At 51.3% G+C, this 23,423-nt stretch overlaps 1 protein-coding gene across 15 annotated transcripts in view; it reads left to right on the plus strand.

Annotated features, from left to right (window-relative positions):
- Positions 1-4,493: 4,493 nt before the first annotated feature.
- TCOF1 (treacle ribosome biogenesis factor 1) overlaps positions 4,494-23,423 on the plus strand; it is a 42,354-nt gene continuing 23,424 nt past the window's right edge. For 6 of the 15 annotated variants that reach the window (XM_054487877.2, XM_054487879.2, XM_054487880.2 and 3 more), the window contains exons 1-14: positions 4,557-4,725; positions 8,028-8,083; positions 10,999-11,138; positions 14,422-14,495; positions 15,291-15,477; positions 16,106-16,179; positions 18,575-18,805; positions 20,755-20,967; positions 21,198-21,395; positions 21,538-21,747; positions 21,923-22,138; positions 22,296-22,484; positions 22,677-22,925; positions 23,018-23,215. In XM_054487877.2, coding sequence (XP_054343852.1) covers positions 4,618-4,725; positions 8,028-8,083; positions 10,999-11,138; positions 14,422-14,495; positions 15,291-15,477; positions 16,106-16,179; positions 18,575-18,805; positions 20,755-20,967; positions 21,198-21,395; positions 21,538-21,747; positions 21,923-22,138; positions 22,296-22,484; positions 22,677-22,925; positions 23,018-23,215 — 2,343 coding nt within the window. In that variant the 5' untranslated portion in view covers positions 4,557-4,617. Of the gene's footprint in view, positions 4,726-8,027; positions 8,084-10,998; positions 11,139-14,421; positions 14,496-15,290; positions 15,478-16,105; positions 16,180-18,574; positions 18,806-20,754; positions 20,968-21,197; positions 21,396-21,537; positions 21,748-21,922; positions 22,139-22,295; positions 22,485-22,676; positions 22,926-23,017; positions 23,216-23,423 lie in introns of all 15 variants that reach the window. The other 9 variants (XM_054487876.2, XM_054487878.2, XM_054487881.2 and 6 more) reach the window with 5 other exon arrangements.

The following is a 23,423-nucleotide window of genomic DNA, read 5'->3' on the forward strand; positions in this document are numbered from 1 at the left end:
GGACAGTAACACAGGGGAGAGGCCCAGTAGCCTTTCCCCTGTATCACTGCTACTTCCCACCTCTGCGTCAGAGCCATTCCTGCTGGGAGAGACAGGTAGAGTGCCCCATCTGTTGAGCTTCCTTCTCTTCTGTTGTTCATTCTTCCTTCATTCATTTCCTAAGTGACCTCGCCCGTGCCCTGCATGGGAATCCAAGGTGACTAAAGCATGCTGCTTCCCCGAGAGGCACTCGCAGTTCAGTGGTCTGGGAGCATCTGGCTTCTACCACTAACAAAGGCATTTTATCTTACTGGTAGAGAAATGCTCTGAGGCTAATTTTTTTTTTTTAATGCACTGTTTTGTTTGTTGCTGTCTTAATTGTTGCCATGTTATATTTTATCAGTTTAATGTTCTAATTTTGTGCTTGGGCCCTGAGGCAATTCAGTGAAGGGTATGATTTGGAAAACGAGGGAAATAAAGAAATTGTCCACAGAAGAGGCAGCCTCCCAGGAGCCGAGGACAAAGCATAAGTGACGACAATGAATTTTATTAGGAGCAAAACAAAAACAAATAACCTGTTGCCAGACAGAAGGTATTAGACCATCCTGGTATGCTTTTGTTTTCGTTCTTTAATTTAATTCCAGTTCTGCATTTCTTCCAGGGTCAGCCAAGGATGCATAATCCAGTTCCGTCCTCACTGCCTTCTAAAGCCTTCCACATTCCTGCCTCCAGGCCTAGACTCAGTGAGCACCTTGCCTGCCCTGCCCTCCCTTCTTCTTCAGGAGAGGTCTGTAACCATTCCTGCACTTGCTAATACTTATTAAGTGCTTGTTGTGTGCAGGCACTGTGCAAAATGTTGGAAATAATGCAACCAACAAGGCAAAGGTAAGTCTGCCTTCAGGGAGTTTACATTCTACTAAGGCATGCATTCTCAAGACACACATACACTAAGGACCACCAACCTCAACTGGGGAGCCAAGACTGTCAGGCAATTGGGGATTTTGTGGGCAAGTTGCTTCTCAACACTCTGAATGATCATTCTCCTTCTTTCAAACTCCTCACCACCTCTTCTTCACTCTCGGCAGAAGACCTTGCCTCCCACTTTGCAGAAAAAATAGAAGCTCAAAATGAAATCTCCCTTAACATCCCACTATAAACCTACATCTACATCTGCACCCATCCTCTCTTTGTTCCTGCTTTTGGGTTCTAGAGAACTCATCCCTCCTCCTCCCCAAGACCAACCCCCCGCAACCCACATGCCTGATCCCAGCCCCTCGCACATGCTTGAGAGAACTTTACTCGCTGATTATCGCCCCTATTTCCTACACTCTTGGTTAACCTCTCTCTCCTGGATCTGCCATTCACTTTTAAACAAATCTCAGGTTTCTTCTACCTTGAAACACACCTCCCCTAACATACATATTGGCCCTAGCACTTTATCTTTCTCATCCTTTTTACACAAAAACTTCTCGAAAGACCCACTGCCTCTCTCATCCCTCCTGTACTCATCAGACCACTGCCCTCGAGGAAATGAAAACTGCTTCCTGGAGGTGTTAGTGGAAAAAAATCTTAGATCTTACAATGGTAAGATGGATCTTACCACTGCCATCTGACCCCCTCCATCATGCCACACATAAATAGCCCTCCCTAAGGCCCCAACAATCTCCACACCTGTCCATAAACCAAAGCCCAGGGCTGCACCCTCCTCCTATCTGACCTCTCAGAGCATTCCCTCCATCAAGTCTTCCCAGCTTCCTAAAATGTCTCCCTTGGCCTCCTTCCATAAGCCCACTCTCCTGGGCTTTCTCCAACCTGTCCAGCCACTCCTGATCAGCCTTTGCAGGCAGATCCTTTTGTACACAGCCCTAATCTGTAGATGTACCTCAAAACTTCATCCTGGGCCATCTCTCTTCTCTCTCCACATTCTTCTCCCTGGGTAAGCTTCTCCTCATCCACAGCTGCAGTTATCATCTCTCTATCGACAACTTCTCCTCTTCATCTCTAGGCCAGACCTCCACGCCACGTCCAAACCCAGGTTTCCAAGAACCTTCTCAACATCTGATGTGGTGACTGTTCAGGCATTTCAAGCTCAAGATGTCTAATGTAGAATATATACTTTCACCTCTCTGTCCACATCCTCCTCTCCTCAATCAAACCACCCCCCTGTCTCAGTCCTCTTCCAGTTTTTTCTATCTCAGTGAAAGATACTGCCTACTTGTTTGCACAGAAACCTCAAGGTTCATTCTGACATTGCCTCTTCCTTCCCCTCCCATTCCAACACACCTCTGTGACAACTTTAGTTTCTGATTAACTCTGGGAAGCTTCCACTCTCTTCAACTCCACTGCCACCAGCACCCTCCCCCCTGCCCCGCCACCTACCACCCGCCCCACCGCCCCCCACACACACACACACTGTCTTCTCCCTGGATGCCTGCCTGCACTCCTAACCCTGACTTGTCTTCCCACATCTACTCATACCCACCAGACACACTCCACTCTCCACTGGGCAGGTACACAGGTCACAGTAAAATTCAGATTTCATCCTGTACCTCCTGGGCTTACACCATCAGTGGCTTCCAATGGCTCTTAGGATGGAGAAAAAAAAACCCTGATGTGGCCAATCCTTCACATGGAGTCTGCCCTCTGCCCACCTTCTACACTCCCCAGTCCCCCTGCTCTCCCTCCAGACCATGCTACAAAGGCCTTTTTGTGCCTATTCTCTCAGCTGTACCTTCTGCCCTAGGCCCTTTGCACAGGTTCTTCCCTCTGCTCAGGTGTCTTCTCCCCGACTCTCCCTTACACATAGTTCTGGTTTCCTCATAACCATCAATTTCTCAGGGAATCCTTCCCTAACTCCCAAGAAAAAAATAGATCCCTCCTTCCCGTTATATGCTTTCACAATAATAGCACACACGCACACACAGAGCGCTATTGTTCAGAGCTCCTCTAAGCATTTCTGCTGAGAATTCATTTACTCCTTATGACAACCCAGTGAGGTAGAAATTATAATTATCTCCATTGTACAGATAAAGAAATTGAGTCACAGTGACTCGCCCAAAGTCACCTAGTTAATGAGGCAAAGCCAGAATTTGAACCTAGGCAGTGTGACTCCAGTGCAGCTTTTAAACACTATATTATTACATAAGAAAACAATATCCTTTTCCTTCCTGCACTTACCCGCTGTTTGTAACACTGTATTGTATGACTATTAGTTTAGTATGTGTCTCCTCCATTAGACTGTAAGCTCTATTGGAGTAGAGACAATTCCATCACTAGACTGTAAGCTCTATAGGAGTAGAGACTATTCCATCCCCAATGGTAGGTAACTCAATAAATATTTGCTCAAGAAAATGGGAAATGCATTTTCCATTCAAGTTCAAGACAAAGATAACCACATACCTGGACCTCCTAGGGTTAGGGACTCCTGCCCCCGTAAGAAACATGCTGCCTTCAGATTCTCAATGGCTCCATAAAGTTAAGAACAGCTGACTCTAACATTCTCCAGCCTACCTCACCTTTTTCCTGCCATCCTTCCCTCAACAACTACAACAGCCTCACATTTAGTATTAATGGTATGTGCTTTGGTTTTAGCAATCTTTTAAAAACACAAAACAGGGTCAACCTCCTCTGAAAAGCCAGTCAGAGACTACTAATGCCCTAAGAGCAAAGTCCAAACTCTGTTGGGGGTGGGGCTGTTGTAGGCCTTGTCTACTTCTTCATCCTCATAGGCCCTCATTTGTTCCCTCTTCCCCACCTCACCCCACCCCACCTCGACGGCCCAGCAGCACAGACTAGGGGTTCTGGGTTTAGGGTTCCCAGGCAATAGCAGGGTGTTTTCTCATGCCTAGACTCATGCAGTGCCCTCTGCCAGTCCTCTCCTTTGCACCCAGCAATTTCAGGTGTCTTTATGCCTCAGCTTAGATATCTCTTTGGGGTTCGGTGCCCCTCCTTGGGGCGCCCATAGGCTGCATCTGTTCCTGACAAGGCACACCAGATATTGAACTACAGTTGCTTGGTTACGGACAGTCGTCTCTGTGAGCTTTGAGGGCAACCACCATGTATTGCCCTCATCTTTTGAATCCCCCTAGCCTAGCCGGGTGCTAGCCCAAGTTAGGTGCTTACTACAGATTTGTTCAGTTAGCGAATGAATGAATGAATAAACTGGCAACTCGTGTCCGGTTCATGGGCACCAAAAATCGTGTGAAATGGATAAATGAGCAGGTAAGGCAGTACAAAGTTCGGATCTAGGGAAAGATCCAGATTAGGGAGTTCAGAGATGAGTAAAACGCAGACCCAGCCATCAGAGAATTAACAAGGAAGATAAATCTCTTCAAGGAGCCAGCCAGAAGGATTAAGAGAGTCGTCCAAGTCCCGGCCGGCCCCGGGGGCGCGTCCGTGTCTAGCCCCGCCTGCTCCGCGCCAATGGGCGGTCTTGTTGACCACGAGTCTCCGCCCCCTTCGCCTTGAGGGGCGGGGCCGGCCACTCCCGGAGAGGGGACTACGTTTCCCGGCGCGCCGCGCGGCCGGAGCGAAAGAGGAGCCGGAAGTGGGGCGCGCGAGGTCTAAGGGCGCGAGGGAAGTGGCGGGCGGGGACTAAGGCGGGGCGTGCAGGTAGCCGGCCGGCCGGGGGTCGCGGGCATGGCCGAGGCCAGGAAGCGGCGGGAGCTACTTCCCCTGATCTACCACCATCTGCTGCGGGCTGGCTATGTGCGTGCGGCGCGGGAAGTGAAGGAGCAGAGCGGCCAGGTAAGCGTTCGTGGGCCGTGTGCGAGGGCCGCGTGCAAGATGTGGAGATCAGCGGCCCGCGGCCCGCGCCCCGTCCCCAGGCGACCCGGCGGGCGCCCGGAGCCGGGTCCCGCAGTGCTCGACGGCGCGGGCCAGGGGTACCGGAGGAGCCGCAATCTCTGCCTCCCCACTGCGACTTCAGTTCCCCTGGGCCTCACTTTCCTCATCCGGGCAGTGGGTTGGGCCAGAAAGTGTGCTCGCAGGGGCCGAACTTTGTAATTCCCGCGTCCCTTACCTCCACCCCCTTCCTGGTAGCGGGTGTTTTAAGTTTCCTAAGTCTCCCGCCACGTGGCTAGGCTCAGCGCGGCCCCCCCTGGGGCAAGGAGGTTGCTGCGAGTCTCGGGGGTGGATTGTGACCAGCCCCTCGGGGGTGCGCCTGGAGAAGGGACCCTACAGCCCCTTAGTTGAGCTGGAACTCAGGCCTTTAGCGATTGTCTGTACTGAGACGTACAGCTTTGGTACTCGAACTCGTGGTACAGCCATTTCTTACTTGATTAATTCAACTGTTAATCCGGTACTCAGGGTGCTTCCTGGTGTTCCAATGGTGAGCAGCGTCTCCCAGCCCTCCTGGAGCTTACGCTCTAGTAAGGTAGACAAATCAAAGAATCACAAAAGTGACTATATGCTTAGCACTGCAATAAGTTAAGAATGAGAGGGATGGGCAAGGCACGGTAGCTCACGCCTGTAATCCCAGCACTTAGGGAGGCCGAGACTAGCGGATCACCTGAGGTCAGAAGTTCTAGACCAGCCTGGCCAACATGGTGAAACACCGTCTCTACTAAAAATGCAAAAATTAGCTGGGCATGTTGGCGCACGCCTGTAATCCTGGCTACTCATGTGGCTGAGGCACAAGAACTGCTTGAACCCAGGAGGCAGAGGTTGCAATGAGCCAAGATCGTGCCACTGCACTCCAGCCTGGGCGATAAAGGGAGACACTGCCTCAAAAAAAGAGAGAGATGGATGGCAGATTGCCCTGGTCAGGAATAGCTGAGGTGTAAATGCCTTGTGGTGGGAGGGAACTTGTGTACACACTGGCCTGGAGAAAGTCCACTCTCTTGAGTTTGAGGATACAATATGAACCATGATCATGCCACTGCACTCCAGCCTGGGCAACAGAGCAAGACACTGTCTCAAAAAAAAAATTTTTTTAAGTCCGTAGCAGGCCAGGTACGGTAGCTCACGCCTGTAATCCCAGCACTTTGGGAGGCCGAGGCAGGCGGATCACTTGAGGCCAGGAGTTCAAAACCAGCCTGACCAACATGGTGAAACTCTGTCTCTACTAAAAATGCAAAAATTAGCCATGCCTGGTGGCGTGCGCCTGTAGTCCCAGTTACTCGGGAGGCTGAGTCAGGAGAATCACTTGAACCCAGGAGGCAGAGGTTGCATTGACCTGAGACTGAGCCACTGCACTCCATCCTGGGTAACAAAGTGAGACTCCATCTCAAAAAAAAAAAAAAAAAAATGTCCATAGTGGCTGAAGTGTGAAGTACAAGGGCCAGATGCCCCTGGAGAGATAGAGGCAGGGCCTGGCTGGAGTGGTCTGGTGGGCAGTTTGATCTTCCTTGGAAGAGCAGTGGTAAACCAATGGAGAGTTTTGAACTGGTGAGACAGTATCCTAAGTAGTCAGATCCCTTTGCCCTGTGGTGTAGGCTCTGCTCCTAATGCTTGCTCTCAGAACCTCCTGGAGGGACTAAAGGGTGATGGGCCCTAAGACGTTATCTATGCTTTTCCCACTCTCTCTGAACCTCACTTGCTCTTCCTACTGTAGTTATGGTACTTCACAGATAAGGGGAGCAAGAGATAGTACCCATCTTCATTGGAGCAAAAATATCCTGCCCTCATGGAGCACACATTCTAGTAGGAGCAGACAGGTGACAAATAGAAAAAGTTTAATAAGTTAATGATATAGTATATCCAATGGTGCTTGCTATAAAAGTAAGGCAGGCAAGGGGGATAAGCGATGTCAGACTTCGATTATAAGTAGGGTAGTTAAGGAAGTCTCATTGAGAAGGTGTCATTTGGGCAGAGACCTGAAGGAAATGAGGGAGTGAGCTGTGTAGTTAACAAGGGAGAGAACATTCCAGACAACAAGAATAGCAAGGCCGCGTTAGAGGCAGGGTGGCCTGACACAATTTGAGGACAGCAAGGAAGACACGTTGCCTGAGGTGGAGCAGAGGGAAACTGACTCTTGAAATCTTAGTGTTACCAGCTCACTGCTGGGCACTGACAGATGGTCTTGTTCAAACCAGATAGCAGCCTGCAAGGTGGGTATCGCTGTTGTCACCATGTTAAGAAATCTGAACTTTGAAGAGGTGACGAGATTAGTTCAGTCCACCCGTGCCCCACATTGCTTAGCCTCATTAGAGTACTTGATATCCTGGCTTATTGACATTTACAGAGACAGTGGGCCCTCTGGCCTCTGCTCCAAAGGCCTGGATTCCACCTGGTTCCCTCTGCTTCCACCAAGGGACTGGTACCACTTGGGCCCAGTCTTTTCCCAGCAGACTAGTAGACTGTGGTCATGCCACCTGGGTGCCTCAGGTGTCTGGGCTGTGATTCGTGCTTTGGGAAGATTGGCTGGCCACGTCTTTGAAAGCTTTTTTAAAGGTCAAAGGTGGGGAAAACCCTGTCTCATGGCCTCTAGGCATGGATAGTGCCAGAGAGGCTGGGAGCTGGATGAATGCTAGCTTGGAACATTCCACCTCTGGCCTTTCAAAGGGGTTGTCTAAAAAGGTTTTAGTTGGCATTGGTTGTCCTTCTTGTCTCTGGAAGGTTTTGGACAGAATTGGCAGGGCCAAGCAGACATACTTCCCAGAGCAAAAAGACCCTCTTTTTTTTTTTTTTTTTTTTTTTTTTTTTTTAAAGAAAGGGTCTTGCTCTGTTGCCCAGGCTGGAGTGCAGTGTCACGAGCATGGCTCACTGCAGCCTCAATATCCTGGGCTCAAGTGATCCTCCCACCTCAGCCTCCTGAGTAGCTGGGACCACCAGTACATGCCACCATTCTCAGCTAATTTTTAAATTTTTTTATAGAGACAGTCTCACTATGTTGCCCAGACTGGTCTTGAACTCCTGGGCTCAAGTGATCTTCCTGACTCAGCCTCCCAAAGTGCTGAGATTACAGGTATGAGCCACCATGCCCAGCCAAAAAGACCCTCTTCTGAACCACCTGTCTATACAAGTCATGAGTTTGGGGAGAGTTGGGCCCAAGGAGGATCCTTACTGTGCTGGGGATTAATTGTGGCTTTCTCTTTACCTCTCTGCAGAAGTGTTTCCTGGCTCAGCCCGTAACCCTTCTGGACATCTATACACACTGGCAACAGTAAGTGGTGGGGCCGACAGGGTGGAGTAGGGACACCCCAAGCAACTCAGCTTGGAATAAGCTGGGATACCTATCTGGTCTAAGATCTGTCCCCATAGCCCACTGTGGACACCATTGTTGCCTCCAGAAAGCCAGCTCACATCACATGGTTGGGTATTTGTGTGTGGATATCTGGTAGTGGGAGGGGACATTGAGAGCTGTGATCTCTTAAGAACAAGAGCTTCTCACCAGCTTGTCAGTTGCTCAGCAAACGTATATTGAGCACCTCCTGAAAGCCAAGTCCTATTACTTATTATGCAAATATTGTCACAAGTGAGACAGACATGGTTCCTTCTTTCCTGCAGCTGACATTGTAGCCAAGGAGGTAGGCATGAGTCAAAGAATGAAACAAATGAATGTTAAATTACAGTGGTAGTAAGGATTACAAAAGAGAGGAACTTGTTGCCACAGCCACATAAATGGGTAAGCCTGGCTTCATTTGGGGGTCCAGGGGAAGCTTCCCTGAGGTGGTCTTTGACTTGAGAGCTGTAGGAATTGGAGGAGTGAACTATGCAGTGGGTAGAGAGCGGCAGGTGGAGTGTACCTGCCAGTGGAAATTGCTAATGCTAAGTCCTGTGGCTGGTGGACAGTACAGATGGGGCTGGGTCATCGCATGGATAGCCATGCATGGGCTGGTTATCCATGGTGAGGAATTTTGTCTTTATCCAAGAGCAGTGGGGCCATGGTAGGGTGAAAAAGTGAGGAGACCGCTCTGCACCATAGTGAGACTGGTCGGGCCATGGACACCATCATCCAAGCAAGAGCTGATGGGGCTTGACACAGGGAGAACGGGGTAGAGAGTGGATTCCCAAGAATCACAGGGATGAAACCAGGGCCTGTGGATGGGTGGGAGAGGAAGTATCTGATTGACTCCACATCTGACTTGTGTACCCATGCATAGAGCTTGAAGGGAACCCAGTTTGGAGGGGAAAGATTTCAATGACATGTTGAGTGTGAGATGCCTTTTAAACATGTAAAATTTATGTACTCTTCAAGGAAGGGGGAATCATCCAAGGACGTATCAACAGAGGAATGGTTGGAAAATGGAGAGAGTAATTGTGTTCTCTTCATGCACTGGCCTGACCACAGCTGACTAAGGGAGTGAAGGATGTGCAGACATATCCCATGAGGAATGGTAGAGAGTACTGAATTGCCTTGGATGGAAAGGAGGCAGGAGAGGGGTGTGAGGGACCACTGCACATCTTTGAGGACCAAGAATAGTGCGTTCTCTAAGGCCCTGGAGACAGAAGTGGGCCCCAAATATACCTGCTTCAGGAAGACAGGTTTCAGCTTCTGAATATAACGACATCAGAGCTATCTAAAAATGAGGTGGGCTAGGTGGAAGTGGTGAGCTCCCTGTCATTAGAGGTGTGTAAACAAAGGCAAAAATGGTGTGGAAGGGATTACAGCCTCTAGTGGAGAGCTAAGGTGATTGAAAATCCTGCCAACCCTCAGTTCTTGGCTGTCCTCTGCTGCTAAGGAGAGCTTAGAGCACAGGGCACAGCCCACACTTCCTAACCCTGACTTGCCCAGATGAGTGGGTGTTATTCGTAGTACTTCCTTCCCCCAAAAAACTGCTTCAGTGAGCTGCTCTGCACACTCCTCCCTGCCACTGGCCCCTTCTATGGGTGAGGGGGACAAGGACCTCAAACCCACGAAAGGCAGCCTAGCCTAGCAATTCCCTGCAGAGTTCAAACCCAGCAACTAGCTGTATGTATGACCTTGAATGGATTTCTTGGCCTCCCTGAGTCTGTGTCTTCACCTATAAAATGAAAATAATGATGGCAATTATCTCATTGCATTGTGAGGGTTAGATACAGTGCTCCATATAAAGTGCTAAAACTACTGGTTGGAGTCTCCCCCACTTCCTGCACCCGCCTCAGTATTTATTGAGCATCTACTACAACCCAGGCAATATTCTTGATATAGCTGGGAACAAACCAGAGAAAAATCCCTGCTCAACATTTTTGTTGGGGGAAAAGAGGCAGAATAAATTGACACATGTAAAAATGAAACCTGTTTTTAACAGGAGAATCCTGACAAGTGGCTTTCCTGGGAACAAGGGACCTGAGTATCACATCCCAAACCATGACAGAGCAGAGTTCATCGCAGCTGGAAAACCTGGGGCCTAGACAGTGACTCCCTGGGATGGGGGTCAATGGAAGTGAGACTTGAAAGTCCAGGGGCTCAGCCATCTGGGTGCTTATCCTACCCATACCCTAGACTCACTTTGCCATGAGCAAGTCACTTAGTTGTTCAGTTTTTGAGACGTGTGAGGCACTGAGGATACTGTAGTGAGCTGCCAACTGCCCCCCTCCCTGGGCCTTTCTGTGTAGGTGAGGAGTCTAGGAAGTAAGTAAAATAACAGGAGATAGAGAAAAGCTATGAAGAAAATGAAACAGGATCACAGGGCAGAGCATGCCTTGGAGGAGGGGGGTAATCATCGAGGGCCTCTCTTGGGGGGCTTCATTAAAGTTGAGACGTGAAGGACAAGGACCTGGGCAGAGTCTTCCAAGAAGGCACAGTACACACAGCATGTTCGCATGTTCTGCAGGGGGAAGCGCCTGGGCGGTTCTGTGAAGTGCCTGCATGGGTCAGCTCCTATCACTTAAAGACTGGTAGCTGCTGCAGCTGTTATATAACATTATCCAGCATTCCTGATTATTTTAAAGACTAATCAAGAATTGTAAAAGCACTTTATGAAGTGAGTGAAAATGCAGAATACAAAATTGTGTCTATACTGTGTTTTCACCACTGTTTAGATTCTATGCACATTGCCTTTAAGAGCTGGAAGGATGCGGGAAGGTCTGTCTAGTCAATTCTTGTGGAGTTGTTCTGTCACCCAGTTGGTAGAGACAGTCACCCTTGTCCTGCAGAACCTCAGAGCTTGGTCGGAAGCGGAAGGCAGAGGAAGATGCGGCACTGCAAGCTAAGAAGACCCGTGTGTCAGACCCCATCAGCACCTCGGAGAGCTCGGAAGAGGAGGAGGAAGCCGAAGCCGAAACCGCCAAAGCCAGTAAGAGCCTTGCAGCTTTGGGAACAGGCTATGGAATATTGATTGTTCTAGGGTAGAGTCTACCTCCAGCTTCTTCTCTTATCACTAGAAGACCTAAGAGACCCTGGGGAGGAGATTGGGAGGGCACCACATATCTTTGGCAGTATTTGAGCCCTTCCTCTGTGCCAGGCATTGTATCTCCAGGCACTGGGGATGCAAGGCTGAACCAAAACAACCAGATGGGCCCTTCCAGTCTCATTTGGTGTTTGGGGCCCAGGAGCTGCCCTGTTACAGGCTCCCAGGTGATTCTTATTAGCTGGAAGGAAGACACATGTTCAGAAGTACTGCTGGAGGAATTTCAGAAAGCAGCTAGCGGACACATTTTCTGTCTGACCTGTGGGATGCTTTAGGAATTGCTGATCTTTGTGTTCTTTTAGAATTGTACCCATTAGCACTGGAAGGCTGTACTGGGCACTGGTTTTACACCGTTTGCAGGAGTAACTCAGTCAAAGCTTTTATAGCCCCTTCTTCCCCTAAGGTCCCAGGGCTCCTTGTACTTTCCCCAACAGCAGCCATAACTCTACAGAGGAGCTGTGTCTCCTGTGCATCGTATTTTCTTCTTTTGCTTACATAGAAGACACATTTCTTAATACTTATTTTTTATTTTTCAAGACAAAGTCATGCCATGTTGCCCAGGCTGGTCTTGAACTCCTGAGCTCAAGTGATCCTCCTGCCTTAGCCTCTTGAGTAGGTGGAATTCCATGCACATACCACCATGCCCAGCTTCCTGAGTCTGCTTTTAAAGTGTTTGAGATCATACTGGATATATATTTTATTATTTTTTTGAGACGGAGTTTCACTCTTGTAACCCAGGCTGGAGTACAATGGCGTGATGTCAGCTCAGGGCAACCCCCGCCTCCTGGGTTCAAGTGATTCTCCTGCCTCAGCCTCCCGAGTAGCTGGGACTACAGGCATGCACCACTACTCCCAGCTAATTTTGTGGGTTTTCTTTTTCTTTTTCTTTTTTTTTTTTTTTTAGTAGAGACGTGGTTTCATGATGTTAGCCAGACTAGTCGCAGGTGATCCGCCCACCTTGGCCTCCAAAAGGGCTGGGATTACAGGCATGAGCCACTGCGCCCTGGATATATATTATATATCGCTTAATTTTACATTATAAATGCAAAACGAGTTCACTTTGAACTGTAGAAGAGCATATACAAGAAAACTTAAAGGTTTCTTGTTCTCCTACCCTGTTCCCCATCATTCCTAAGTGCATCTCCTCGTAGGTAACCTTTAAAACTTCCTCCTTTGCCTCTATATTCATTCAAACATGTATTCTTACATGCATATATACAGACCTGCATGCTGTTTGAAACACAAATGGTAAGATTTCATACTGATTGGCTATTTGGTATTAATCAATTTTATAAGCTGTGATAATGGAAGTGTAATTACATTTATTTTTGTTGGGGGCTTTTTTTTTTTGAGATGAGGTCTTGCCGTGTTGCCTAGACTGGCCTTGAACTCCTGGCCTTGAACTCCTGGCCTCAAGTGATCCTCCTGCCTCAGCCTCCGAGTATGTAATTTTATTTTTTAAAAAGTCTTCACTGGGTTGGGCGTGGTGGCTCACACCCACCGGTAATCCCAGCACTTTGGGAGGTCAAGGTAGGAGGATCACTTGAGCCCAGGAGTTGGAGACCCACCTGGGCAACATGGCAAAACCCTGTCTCTACAAAAAATTTAAAATTTAGCCAGGCATGGTGGCGTGTGCTTGTAGTTTCAGCTGCCTAGGAGGCCTGAGGTGGGAGGATTACTTGAGCCAAGGAGGTCAAGGCTGCAGTGAGCTATGACTGTGCCACTGCACTCCAGCCTGGGCAACAAAGCAAGGCTGTCTCAAAAAAAAAAAAAAGGAAGAAGAGTCCTTGTTGGCATCCTGGGCAACATAGTGAGACTCCGTCTCTGTGAAAAATAAGAAAATTAGCTGGGCATGGTGGCATGCACTGGTGGTCCCAGCTACTCAGGAGGCTGAGATAGGAGGATCATGTGAGCCCAGGCATTGGAGGTTGCAGTGAGCTATGAATGTGCCACTGTACTCCAGCCTGGGCAGCAGAGCAAGACCCTGTCTCAAAAAAATTTTTAAAAAGGGTCCTCATTGAGAGAGAAACATGCGGAAGTATTTGTGGGCAACATGATAGGATATCTGGCATTTTCTTCAAAGTAATGCTTGATGGGGAAGGGTGAGTGAGATAATAGATGAGATGAAAAGATTGGTCACAAGTTGCTAATGGTTGGAGCCGCCTGGTTCTTCCTTTCTACGTACTACTAAAAATTTTCCATAATTATAGAAAGAGAGAGATGGAATGAAGTGCCAGGAAAAGAATTAGATCATGCCATTCATCTCAGCAACATTCTCCTTAACAAAAAGAAATCTAAGATTTAAGGAGACAATACCCTGGTATAAAAGCACTGAGAAGCTGGGTGTGGTGGCTCATGCCTGTAATCCCAGCACTTTGGGAGGCCGAGGTGGGCAGATCACAAGGTCAGGAGATTGAGACCATCCTGGCTAACACGGTGAAACCCCGTCTCTATTAAAAATACAAAAAATTAGCCAGGCGTGGTGGTGGGCGTCTGTAGTCCCAGCTACTCGGGAGGCTGAGGCAGGAGAATAGTGTGAACCCAGGAGGCGGAGCTTGCAGTGAGCCGAGATTGTGCCACTGCACTCCAGCCTGGGCGACAGAGCGAGACTCTGTCCCAGTAAATAAATAAATAAATAAATAAGCACTGAGAATCAGTGAATATCAATATCTAATGGGGCCCAGGTGGCATGGTTCAGCCATCTCTCCACTAAGAAGCCATTTGAATTCCAGGCAACTTTCTCTGTGGACCTGGGGCTGGCTGCCTGCCTGATCACTGCCCCTTCTTGCCAAACAGCTTTCAGGGCTACAGTGTGATGGCCTGTGTGAATGGTGCCCATTGCAGTGTGCAGTGCCCAGTAGGCAGCAAGAATGTGGGCCAGTCCTTTTCCCTCCGGGGGCCTCCACGTCTCATGCTGCAGGGAAGTTGGGAATCCATCAAGGATGCAGACACGTAGCTTCATGTTACCATCCTCTTCTCTCTTGCTCCTGGTGGACCTGGCTGATGCATCACAGAGCTCATTCCTGCAAGTCTGGGCTCAGCCTCAGATCCTCATGCCAGCACCAGGCAGCCAATACCAATAGAATTGTTAGGTGAGATGAAACCTGTTTGCCACTCATAGATGAGAAAAGCTCATCTGGCTCCTTTAGCAGATGTTTGTTTCTTGCAGCCCCAAGACTAGCACCTACCAACTCCTCAGTCCTGGGGGCGGACTTGCCATCAAGCATGAAAGAAAAAGCCAAGGTGAGTGGGACTGCCTTCCAAGCTATTGCCTGTGGGATTTAAGGTGCCTGGTAGGGGACAGTCTTCCATGTCAGAGAAGGATAGGGTTGTGAGTAATTGCCCCACCTGGATTCAGAGCTCAACCTGTGTCGCCAGTTGTGGGATCTTAGTCCCTTCACCTCTCTGGGCCTCAGTTTACTTTTCTATAAGATGAGGATGATGCCTGCTGCAGTGGGCCACTGGGCACATTCTACACCTGGGGTAGGTGATTTCTTTCCTCTTTCATGCCTGCATTCACCTGTTCACTCAACAGATCTTGACTAATACCCGTTATGTTGCAGGCACTGTGCTAGGTGTGGAGGCACCGTAGTGATCAAGACATCTGTGGTTCTGAAACTCTAAAAGCATTTTCCAAGCTGGAAACTGCTCAAAAAACAAGGTGTCATTTTCTAATAATCCAGAAAGCAGAGTTAGATACATACATGTATAAAGAATTGTGCCTCTGCAATTGCCTGGAGCATTAGCAACAATGTCTCAAAGTAATTATGAAGTAATGATAAGATCAACAACAAACTGCTACTTACCACTTAGTAAATAACTACCATGTCCCAAGAACTGGGATTCTGTTTTCTCAACACCTGGTGAGAGGAGGTGCTGTTTTTAACCTCACTTTAAAGATTGGGAAACAGATTGAAGGGGTAGTTTACCCAAACTCACACAGCTAAGAAGTGGTAAGATTGGGTTCAGATGCAAGTGGCCTGTGCTCTTAGTTCACCATGCTATACCAGATGTGTCTGTCACTCTTGTTCTCTGTAGGCAGAGACAGAGAAAGCTGGCAAGACTGGGAACTCCGTGCCACATCCTGCCACTGGGAAGACGGTGGCCAACCTTCTTTCTGGGAAGTCTCCCAGGAAGTCAGCAGAGCCCTCAGCAAATACTACGTTGGTCTCAGAAACTGAGGAGGAAGGCAGCGTCCCCGCCTTTGGAGCTGCTGCCAAGCCTGGTAAGAAGCCCCCACCTCTAGGAACCTAGTCCCCAGAACGTGGGCTGGTGAGGCAGGCCTAGGCATTGCTTTAAGTTCTGGGACATTTCTGGAATCAAAAGTTTATCTCCATGACAGCCAGGTTCCTGCACCTTAGGCCTTTTCCCGTCCCCTAGATGAGGGAGGGTCAGCTTACAGGGACCTGGCCTCAGGCTGAACAGCCCACCTAGTGGTTGGAGCATTTTCTGCTTTATGACTCCCTGGTGAGTTATACAGGGACCACTGGCAGTTCAGAGACTAAACTGAAAGGCCTGGATTTGCCTCTGTTTCCTATGTAGAGTAGACATCTGTCTGGCCCACATCAGTGGATATGATGGTGGATGGAGGTTCTGTAGACTGTCAGGTGCTGGTGCATGTTTGTTGGGTCCCCTCACAGCCCTTCCCAGGGCCTCAGAGATGTGTGGGACCATAGGGATGGTGATGGTACCCACCTCAGAAGGGGGCTTCACAGCTCAGTGCATGTGAGGTACACGAGGGGTGAGCACTCAGCACCTGGCTTTGATGAGCAGCTGGTTTGTGGGGAGGTGCTGGGGAGGGGCAGGTGAGGCTGGAAAGGGAGTCCCTCAGTCCCCTCCGTGTCCGATCCTAGGGATGGTGTCAGCGGGCCAGGCCGACAGCTCCAGCGAGGACACCTCCAGCTCCAGTGATGAGACAGACGTGGAGGTAACTGCCACCCATCCCTAGGAGTTGCCCTCTCCCAGCTTCTAACCCTTCCAGGAACCTGTCTGGGGCTTCAGAAACCAGTGGACCCAGATCAGTTCAGCGACTGTAGCAGGGTGACCAGGAGCTGGAAAGGCTGCAGCCAGGGAGGGGCAGGGAGAGAAGCCTGGTGCTGCTTGCTGCACTCTGAGTGTGAGATCAGCCCTGGGGGCGGGAGAGGGACACCCTCCTGCCTGTGAGACTAGACAAGCCTTCCTGGGAGAGGTGCACTGGAGTAGGGCCTCAAAGCACAGTGGGCTTCACTGGGAAGGGGTGTGGAGGAGGCAGGGCACTCCAGACAGGAAATGGGGCAAGAACAGGGCCCAGGGGCAACAGTGTGGCTGTCCTGGTCTGGCTAGGGCTGCGGCTGCTGAGAGGATTCTGGGCCCACTGGTGAATGCCAGGCCTAGACACTTGGCTAGAGTTGGGCGGGACTCTCTTGGGTTTGTGAACTTTGACCTGGAAAAGGTCTCCACAGGTTACTTTTTATTGTGTACCTACTAAGTGGCAGACCTGGGGGATATAGTGATGAGCAGGACAGGCAGAGTTCCTGCTGCCATGGGGCAAGGGAGCGTCCCTCAGATATTTAACTGGTGATGGCTGCTATGAAGTGGAAATGTAGAGGGCCACGCAGGGCAGGAACCTGACATTGATGAGTAGGCGTAAGCAGAAGGAATGGCATGTGCAGAGAAGGCGGCAAAGAGAGTTTGGTGCTTTTAAAGAACAATTATCTTTTTTTAAGACAGTCTCACTGTGTCACCCAGGCTGGAGTGCAGTAGCATGATCTTGGCTAGCTGCAACTTCCACCTCCCGGGTTCAAGCGATTGTCATGCCTCAGCCTCCCAAGTAGCTGGGATTACAGGTACACGCCACCACGCCTGGCTAATTTTTGTATTTTTTGTGGAGACAGGGTTTCACCATGTTGGCCAGGCTAGTCTCGAACTCCTGACCTCAAGTGGTCTGCTTGCCTTGGCCTCCCAAAGTACTGGGATTACAGGCATGAGCCGCCGCGCCTGGCCAAAACCTTGATCTTTAAATGAGAGGGAGGAAGCCAGGTACGGTGGTTCACACCTGTAAGTGCAGCACTCTGTAAGTGCCAAGGCAGGAGGATCATTTGAGGCCAGAAGTTTGAACCCAGCCTGAGCAACATAGTGAGACCCTGTCTCTACAAGATGTTATTTTTTAAAAAACAAATAAATTATGGGGAAAGTGACACAAGATGAAGTCCTAGGTAGACAGGGGCCAGATCTTGTTTGACCTTGAGGACCACCATAAGGAATTTGGGTTTTATTCTAGGGGCTGTGAGAAGCCATGCCAGCAAGGAGAGATGGCCTGATTTGCATTTAATAAGATTGCTGGCTGCAGCCTGGGTTGGAGGGCAGTGCAGAATAAAAGCAGTGAGACCATGTAGGAGACTATTGGAGTAATACTGGCATAAGAGGCTGGGGACTGGGAGACCAAGGTGTCCACAGTTGAAAAGATGTTTTTGAGGGAAAACCAGCGCAAGTCAGGGATGAACTGATCTGGTGCCCTGGGAACTTCTCACTTTACTGTGCTGCCTGGCCCAGTAACCCTGTGAAGGTTGAAAGCTCACCCCCATCTACCCCAGGCCTTACCAAGGGCTGCCCACCACCTTCCGTCCTCACCCTTGGGCCCTAGATACCACCAGCTGTAAGGACATCCCTGGCTTCTGTCACCCCAGGCCTTGCCAAAAGGAAGGGGACCACTCCCAGCCCTCTGTAAACACACAACCTCAATGGGCTGAGGCTGTGCAGAGCTCCATTAACAGATGCCCCAGAAACCCAGGGCCGCAAGGGGTCTGATGGATCTCAGAGGTAGAAGTAGGGCACTGACTGCCTGGGAAATGTCTGAATTGTGGAAGTGTAGGAAAGAGCTCACAGAAGGAAGGAATTTGCCCACGGTGTCCAGCAAGCCAGTGGCAGAGGTGGTGTTCACATCGTGAACTCCTGGCCCTCAGGATGGCTGCTATGATCAGATACTTGAGTTTAAGGGGCAGACAGGATGAGCTCTCCTGATTGAGACATGCAAGCCCTTCTCTCAGGCCGAGCCCTGTGTGTGCCAGGTGGGAGATGAGCATAATGGTTTTGAGATCTGTCCCAAAGTCAGACAGTCCAGGGTTCCAGTGGGGCTCTGCCCCTTCATGTTGATCATTTTACCTCTTTAAGCCTCTTGTACTTTTCTGGAAAATGGGTCTAAAGCTAATAGCTGTCTCAGGGAGTTGCTTAAAAATCCAGTGACATTTGGAAAGAGCTTTATCAACTGCTGAAGCACCTGATACAGAATCTTAGGGGGAAACAGTAATTATTACTCATCTTTTAATTCCATCCTCTTGTTCCAGGGGAAACCCTCAGTAAAACCAGCCCAGGTCAAAGCCTCATCAGTTCCTACTAAGGAGTCTCCAGCAAGAAAGGCGGCCCCAGCCCCTGGGAAGGTGGGGAATGTGACACTCCAGGTCAAAGGAGGGGCCCTGCCCCCAGCCAAGAGGGCCAAGAAGCCAGAAGAGGAGTCAGAGAGTAGTGAGGAGGGATCTGAAAGTGAGGAGGAGGCCCCTGCAGGGACACCAAGCCAGGTGAGGCCTGGAGGAGGGCTGCCCCTTGGAGGATCTGCGGGTCCCCCAGCAGCCTGAGTACTCTCCCACGAACACCTCTGCCACTGGAGTTGGGGAGAGGGAGGAGTATGGTGTGAAGTTGAAGAGCAAGAACAGCCTGCTTCCCACAGGGGAGTCTTGCACTCCACTTTGTCTGTGACCAACTTTACCTCAGTTTCTCTGCCTAGTAAATGGGCCGCTGTCCTCGTCCCAGCCAGTCCTGCTGTGAGGGACTTGAGAAGTTTTGATTGCCTAATCCTCTGACTTCTCAGGACAAACCAGACCCTGAACAGGCAAACACTATGTTAGCTAAAGGGAATCCAGTTCCCTTCCCCATCTGCTGGGAGCGGGCAGGGCTGCAGCCCCAAGGCCCTGGGTGCATCCCAAGGGCAAGACAAGGGGGCTGGAAAGCAATGGAAGTCAGAGCAGGAAGGAGGAAGAGTGAGGGTCACCCACCCAGCCCCAGGCCTGGGGCAGGACAAGGCGGGGGCATGCAGTAGATAAGCAGATCCCCTGTGTTAGCTGCTGGTAAATGGTAAAGAGGAAAGTCGGGTGGGGGACATAGGAATGGCAACTTGAAGCAGAGTGCTCTGGGCTGGCCTCGGGAGAAGGAGTCTCAGTAAAGACCAGAAGGAGGAAGCACTCTTAGGAAGGTCATCCAGGCAGGGGCTCAGCAAGTGTCAGGGCCCTGAGGTGGAAGTAGGACTACGAATTGTGACAAATTGGTGTTCCCACCGCATCTACAGGGAGCTTCTACTCCTCGGCTGTCTATTTTGCAGTGTCTGGGGGCTACACAGTGTTGGATGGGCATCCACTTTGAGAAGGAACACAAATGTGAATTTTTTTTTTTTTTTTTTTGAGACAGAGTCTTGCTCTGTTGCCCAAGCTGGAGTGCAGTGACGGCAATCATAGCTCACTGCAGCCTCACTCCTGAGTAGCTAGGAATACAGGCACACACCACCACACCCAGCTTATGTGTGTGTGTGTGTATAGACAGGGTTTCACTGTGTTTCACAGGCTGTGGACTCAAGCAGTCTCCTCCCACCTGGGCCTCCCAAAGTGCCGTGATTACAGATATGAGCCACCGCACCTGGCCATAAATGTGAACTGTTATGTAAAATCTGCTTTCTCCATGTTGGCTCAAAAATTTAAAAAGGAGCTAGCCAAGCAAGACCTGTGTGGAGCAGCCTGCACTTTCTGCATGGGAAGCTTCTTAGAAGATCAGAGCTGTTTTCTAGGGTTGTTGGCCCAGGGCTGAACACCCAGGGCCTTCCAGGGAAGACAGGGCCTGCAGCCACCCTGCCAAAGCCCCAAGACAGTGCAGAGCCCCACCGAGGAGTTAGTGAAGAGGGGGCCAGGTGTGCAAACCTTGCCCCATGAGGCTGAGGATGGGCTTCCCAGGGGTCCTGCTGCTGTCCATGTGCAGAAAGTCCAGTGAGGGCCTCCCTTAGTCCCTTCCCCGCTTTCAGACTGCCTCTTCATTCCTTCCGTTCCCTGGGCCTTTGCACACCCCCTCCCCACAGCCCAGTCTGATGATGCTCCTGATAAGCCAGTGCCTGTGCCTGTGCCTCCAGAGCTCTCTGGCCAGTGGGAGCCCAGCAGAGGACAGGCTCTAACTACCCAGTGTGCTGGGGCACCAGGGAGAACCATGTTAAGGAAGTGGTGTCTCTTAGGGAGCCAGAGGCTGAGGAGGCAGTGGCTAAGTGAAATGGAACAGGGGACATGGAGGCTCCAGGAGTGAGAGTATGTGAAGCTGATCAATTTTTGAGAAACCAGGAGGCCGGTGTGGCCAAAGTATCAGTCAAGGTGGGGAGTGGGGAGGGAAGCAGGGGAGGTCTTAGGAGCCTCATTAAGGCCTCTGGACTTTTATCCTAAAGGCATCACCAGAGAGTTTTCACAAGGAGAGCAAGCTGCCCTTTCTTTTTCACCAGGTAAAGGCCTCTGAAAAAATTCTCCAGGTCAGAGCTGCCTCGGCCCCTGCCAAGGGGACCCCTGGGAAAGGGGCTACCCCAGCACCCCCTGGGAAGGCAGGGGCTGTAGCCTCCCAGACCAAGGCAGGGAAGCCAGAGGAGGACTCAGAGAGCAGCAGCGAGGAGTCGTCTGACAGTGAGGAGGAGACACCAGCTGCCAAGGCCCTGCTTCAGGTGAGGCCTGAGGAGGGAGACTCCATGCAGCCAGGCCCCTCCCCAGAAGGCCTTCTCAGGACTTGTTCTCCCACTCTGTGCCAGAGCCCCGGGCGTGCCTCAGACCCCAGCCCCTTACTCCCCTCTCACTGTGTGGCATCATTTGCCCTATCTGGTCTTCTGTACCTGGTGTCCTGTGTCTCCTCACATGTCCATCCTTTGGGCTGTCTCCCCTTGTCTTGTTTCTCCAGGCGAAGGCCTCAGGAAAAACCTCTCAGGTCGGAGCTGCCTCAGCGCCTGCCAAGGAGTCCCCCAGGAAAGGAGCTGCCCCAGCGCCCCCTGGGAAGACAGGGCCTGCAGTTGCCAAGGCCCAGGCAGGGAAGCGGGAGGAGGACTTGCAGAGCAGCAGCGAGGATTCAGACAGTGAGGAGGAGGCGGCGCCTGCTCAGGTGAGGCAGAGAGGTGGGGTGGAGAGTAGCCCCATGCCTAAACCCCAGCACCTGCATGGGTGTGGCCACCTTTGCCACATCCAGCTCCTGTCTCCACACGTCCACCCTCCGGGCTGTCCCCTCATCCTGTTTCTCACTCCAGGCGAAGCCTTCAGGGAAGGCCTCCCAGGTCAGAGCCGCCTCGGCCCTTGCCAAGGAGTCCCCCAGGAAAGGGGCTGCCCCAGCACCTCCTAGGAAAACAGGGCCTGCAGCCGCCCAGGTCCAGGCGGGGAAGCAGGAGGAGGACTCAGGAAGCAGCAGCGAGGAGTCAGACAGTGACAGAGAGGCACCGGCAGCCATGAACGCAGCTCAGGTAAGGCTGGAAGCCGCCCTGCATGGCCTGTGCCCTGCCTCAAAAGACCTCCTGTGGATTTGATTTTTCCTCTCTGAACCTAGAGCCCTGTGCAGCTGGCTTCGTTTGCTCTCCTCCCCTCACTCACGTTCTTCTTCTGGACTCCCTCCCTAATCTTGTCCTTTGTGTCTCCCAGGTGAAGCCCTTGGGGAAAAGCCCCCAGGTGAAATCTGCCTCCACCATGGGCATGGGGCCCTTGGGGAAAGGCGCCGCCCCAGTGCCACCTGGGAAGGTGGGGCCTACAACCCCCTCAGCCCAGGTGGGGAAGTGGGAGGAGGAATCAGAGAGCAGCAGTGAGGAGTCATCAGACAGCAGTGATGGAGAGGTGCCCACAGCTGTGGCCCCGGCTCAGGTGAGGCCCCTTCCTGTAAGGCTCTTTTTTTCCCCTCAGAGTGGAGCTGCCTGTGGCCTCCCAGCCTCACACTGAGACTGTCTACAACCTTAGTTTCTTAATATGTGCACACACCTACCCTGGGCTCCCTCTCCCGATCCTGTGTATCTCACTCCAGGAAAAGTCCTTGGGGAAAATCCTCCAGGCCAAACCCGCCTCCAGTCCTGCCAAGGGGCCCCCTCAGAAGGCAGGGCCTGTAGCCATCCAGGTCAAGGCTGAAAAGCCCATGGAAGACTCGGAGAGCAGCGAGGAGTCGTCGGACAGTGCGGACAGTGAGGAGGCACCAGCAGCCATGACTGCAGCTCAGGTGAGGCCTGGAGAAGGAGGCTGCCACATGGCCTGATCTGCCACACAGTCAGCCCCCTGGGGAGCTGTGCTCCCTCAGGCAGAGCATGGGTTCTGGCTGGTGGGGCAGAACAGTAGTGGGGATCCACTTCAGAACAGATGGGGGACTCTGAGTTCAGGAACCTTCTCCAGCCTTTCTTTGGTGTCCCCTCAGGCAAAACCAGCTCTGAAAATTCCTCAGACCAAGGCCTGCCCAAAGAAAACCAATACCACTGCATCTGCCAAGGTTGCCCCTGTGCGAGTGGGCACGCAAGCCCCCCGGAAAGCAGGAACTGTGACTTCTCCAGCAGGCTCATCCCCAGCTGTGGCTGGGGGCACCCAGAGACCAGCAGAGGATTCTTCAAGCAGTGAGGAATCAGATAGTGAGGAAGAGAAGACAGGTCTTGCAGTAACCGTGGGACAGGTGAGGCCTGTGTTTTCTGGGCGGGCCTCAGGGCCGCCCCTACATGGTCCTTTGGACTCCTGGAGACACCTCTCTTCCACTTGTCATCCCAGGCGAAGTCTGTGGGGAAAGGCCTCCAGGTGAAAGCGGCCTCAGTGCCTGTCAAGGGGTCCCTGGGGCAAGGGACTGCTCCAGTACTCCCTGGGAAGACGGGGCCTACAGTCACCCAGGTGAAAGCTGAGATGCAGGAAGACTCTGAGAGCAGTGAGGAGGAATCAGACAGTGAGGAGGCAGCTGCATCTCCAGCACAGGTGAGGCCTAGAAGGAGCAGGCCCATCCCACCCACACCTGTTCCTGAGCCAGGGCTGAGGATGGGCTTGATTGGGGGCTAGTCTTGCCTGCAGGTGTGCAGAAGCCTCAGCGGTAGCCTCAACACAGCTTCCTTCCCTATCTTTCACTCCATGTCTCCTCTGCCCATCAGAGCTCCAGGGTCTCTGTCTTGTTTGCCTTTTGAGCTCC

The sequence above is a fragment of the Pongo pygmaeus genome, chromosome 4 (genome assembly GCF_028885625.2).
Source record: "Pongo pygmaeus isolate AG05252 chromosome 4, NHGRI_mPonPyg2-v2.0_pri, whole genome shotgun sequence".
Taxonomy (NCBI): Eukaryota; Metazoa; Chordata; class Mammalia; order Primates; family Hominidae; genus Pongo; species Pongo pygmaeus.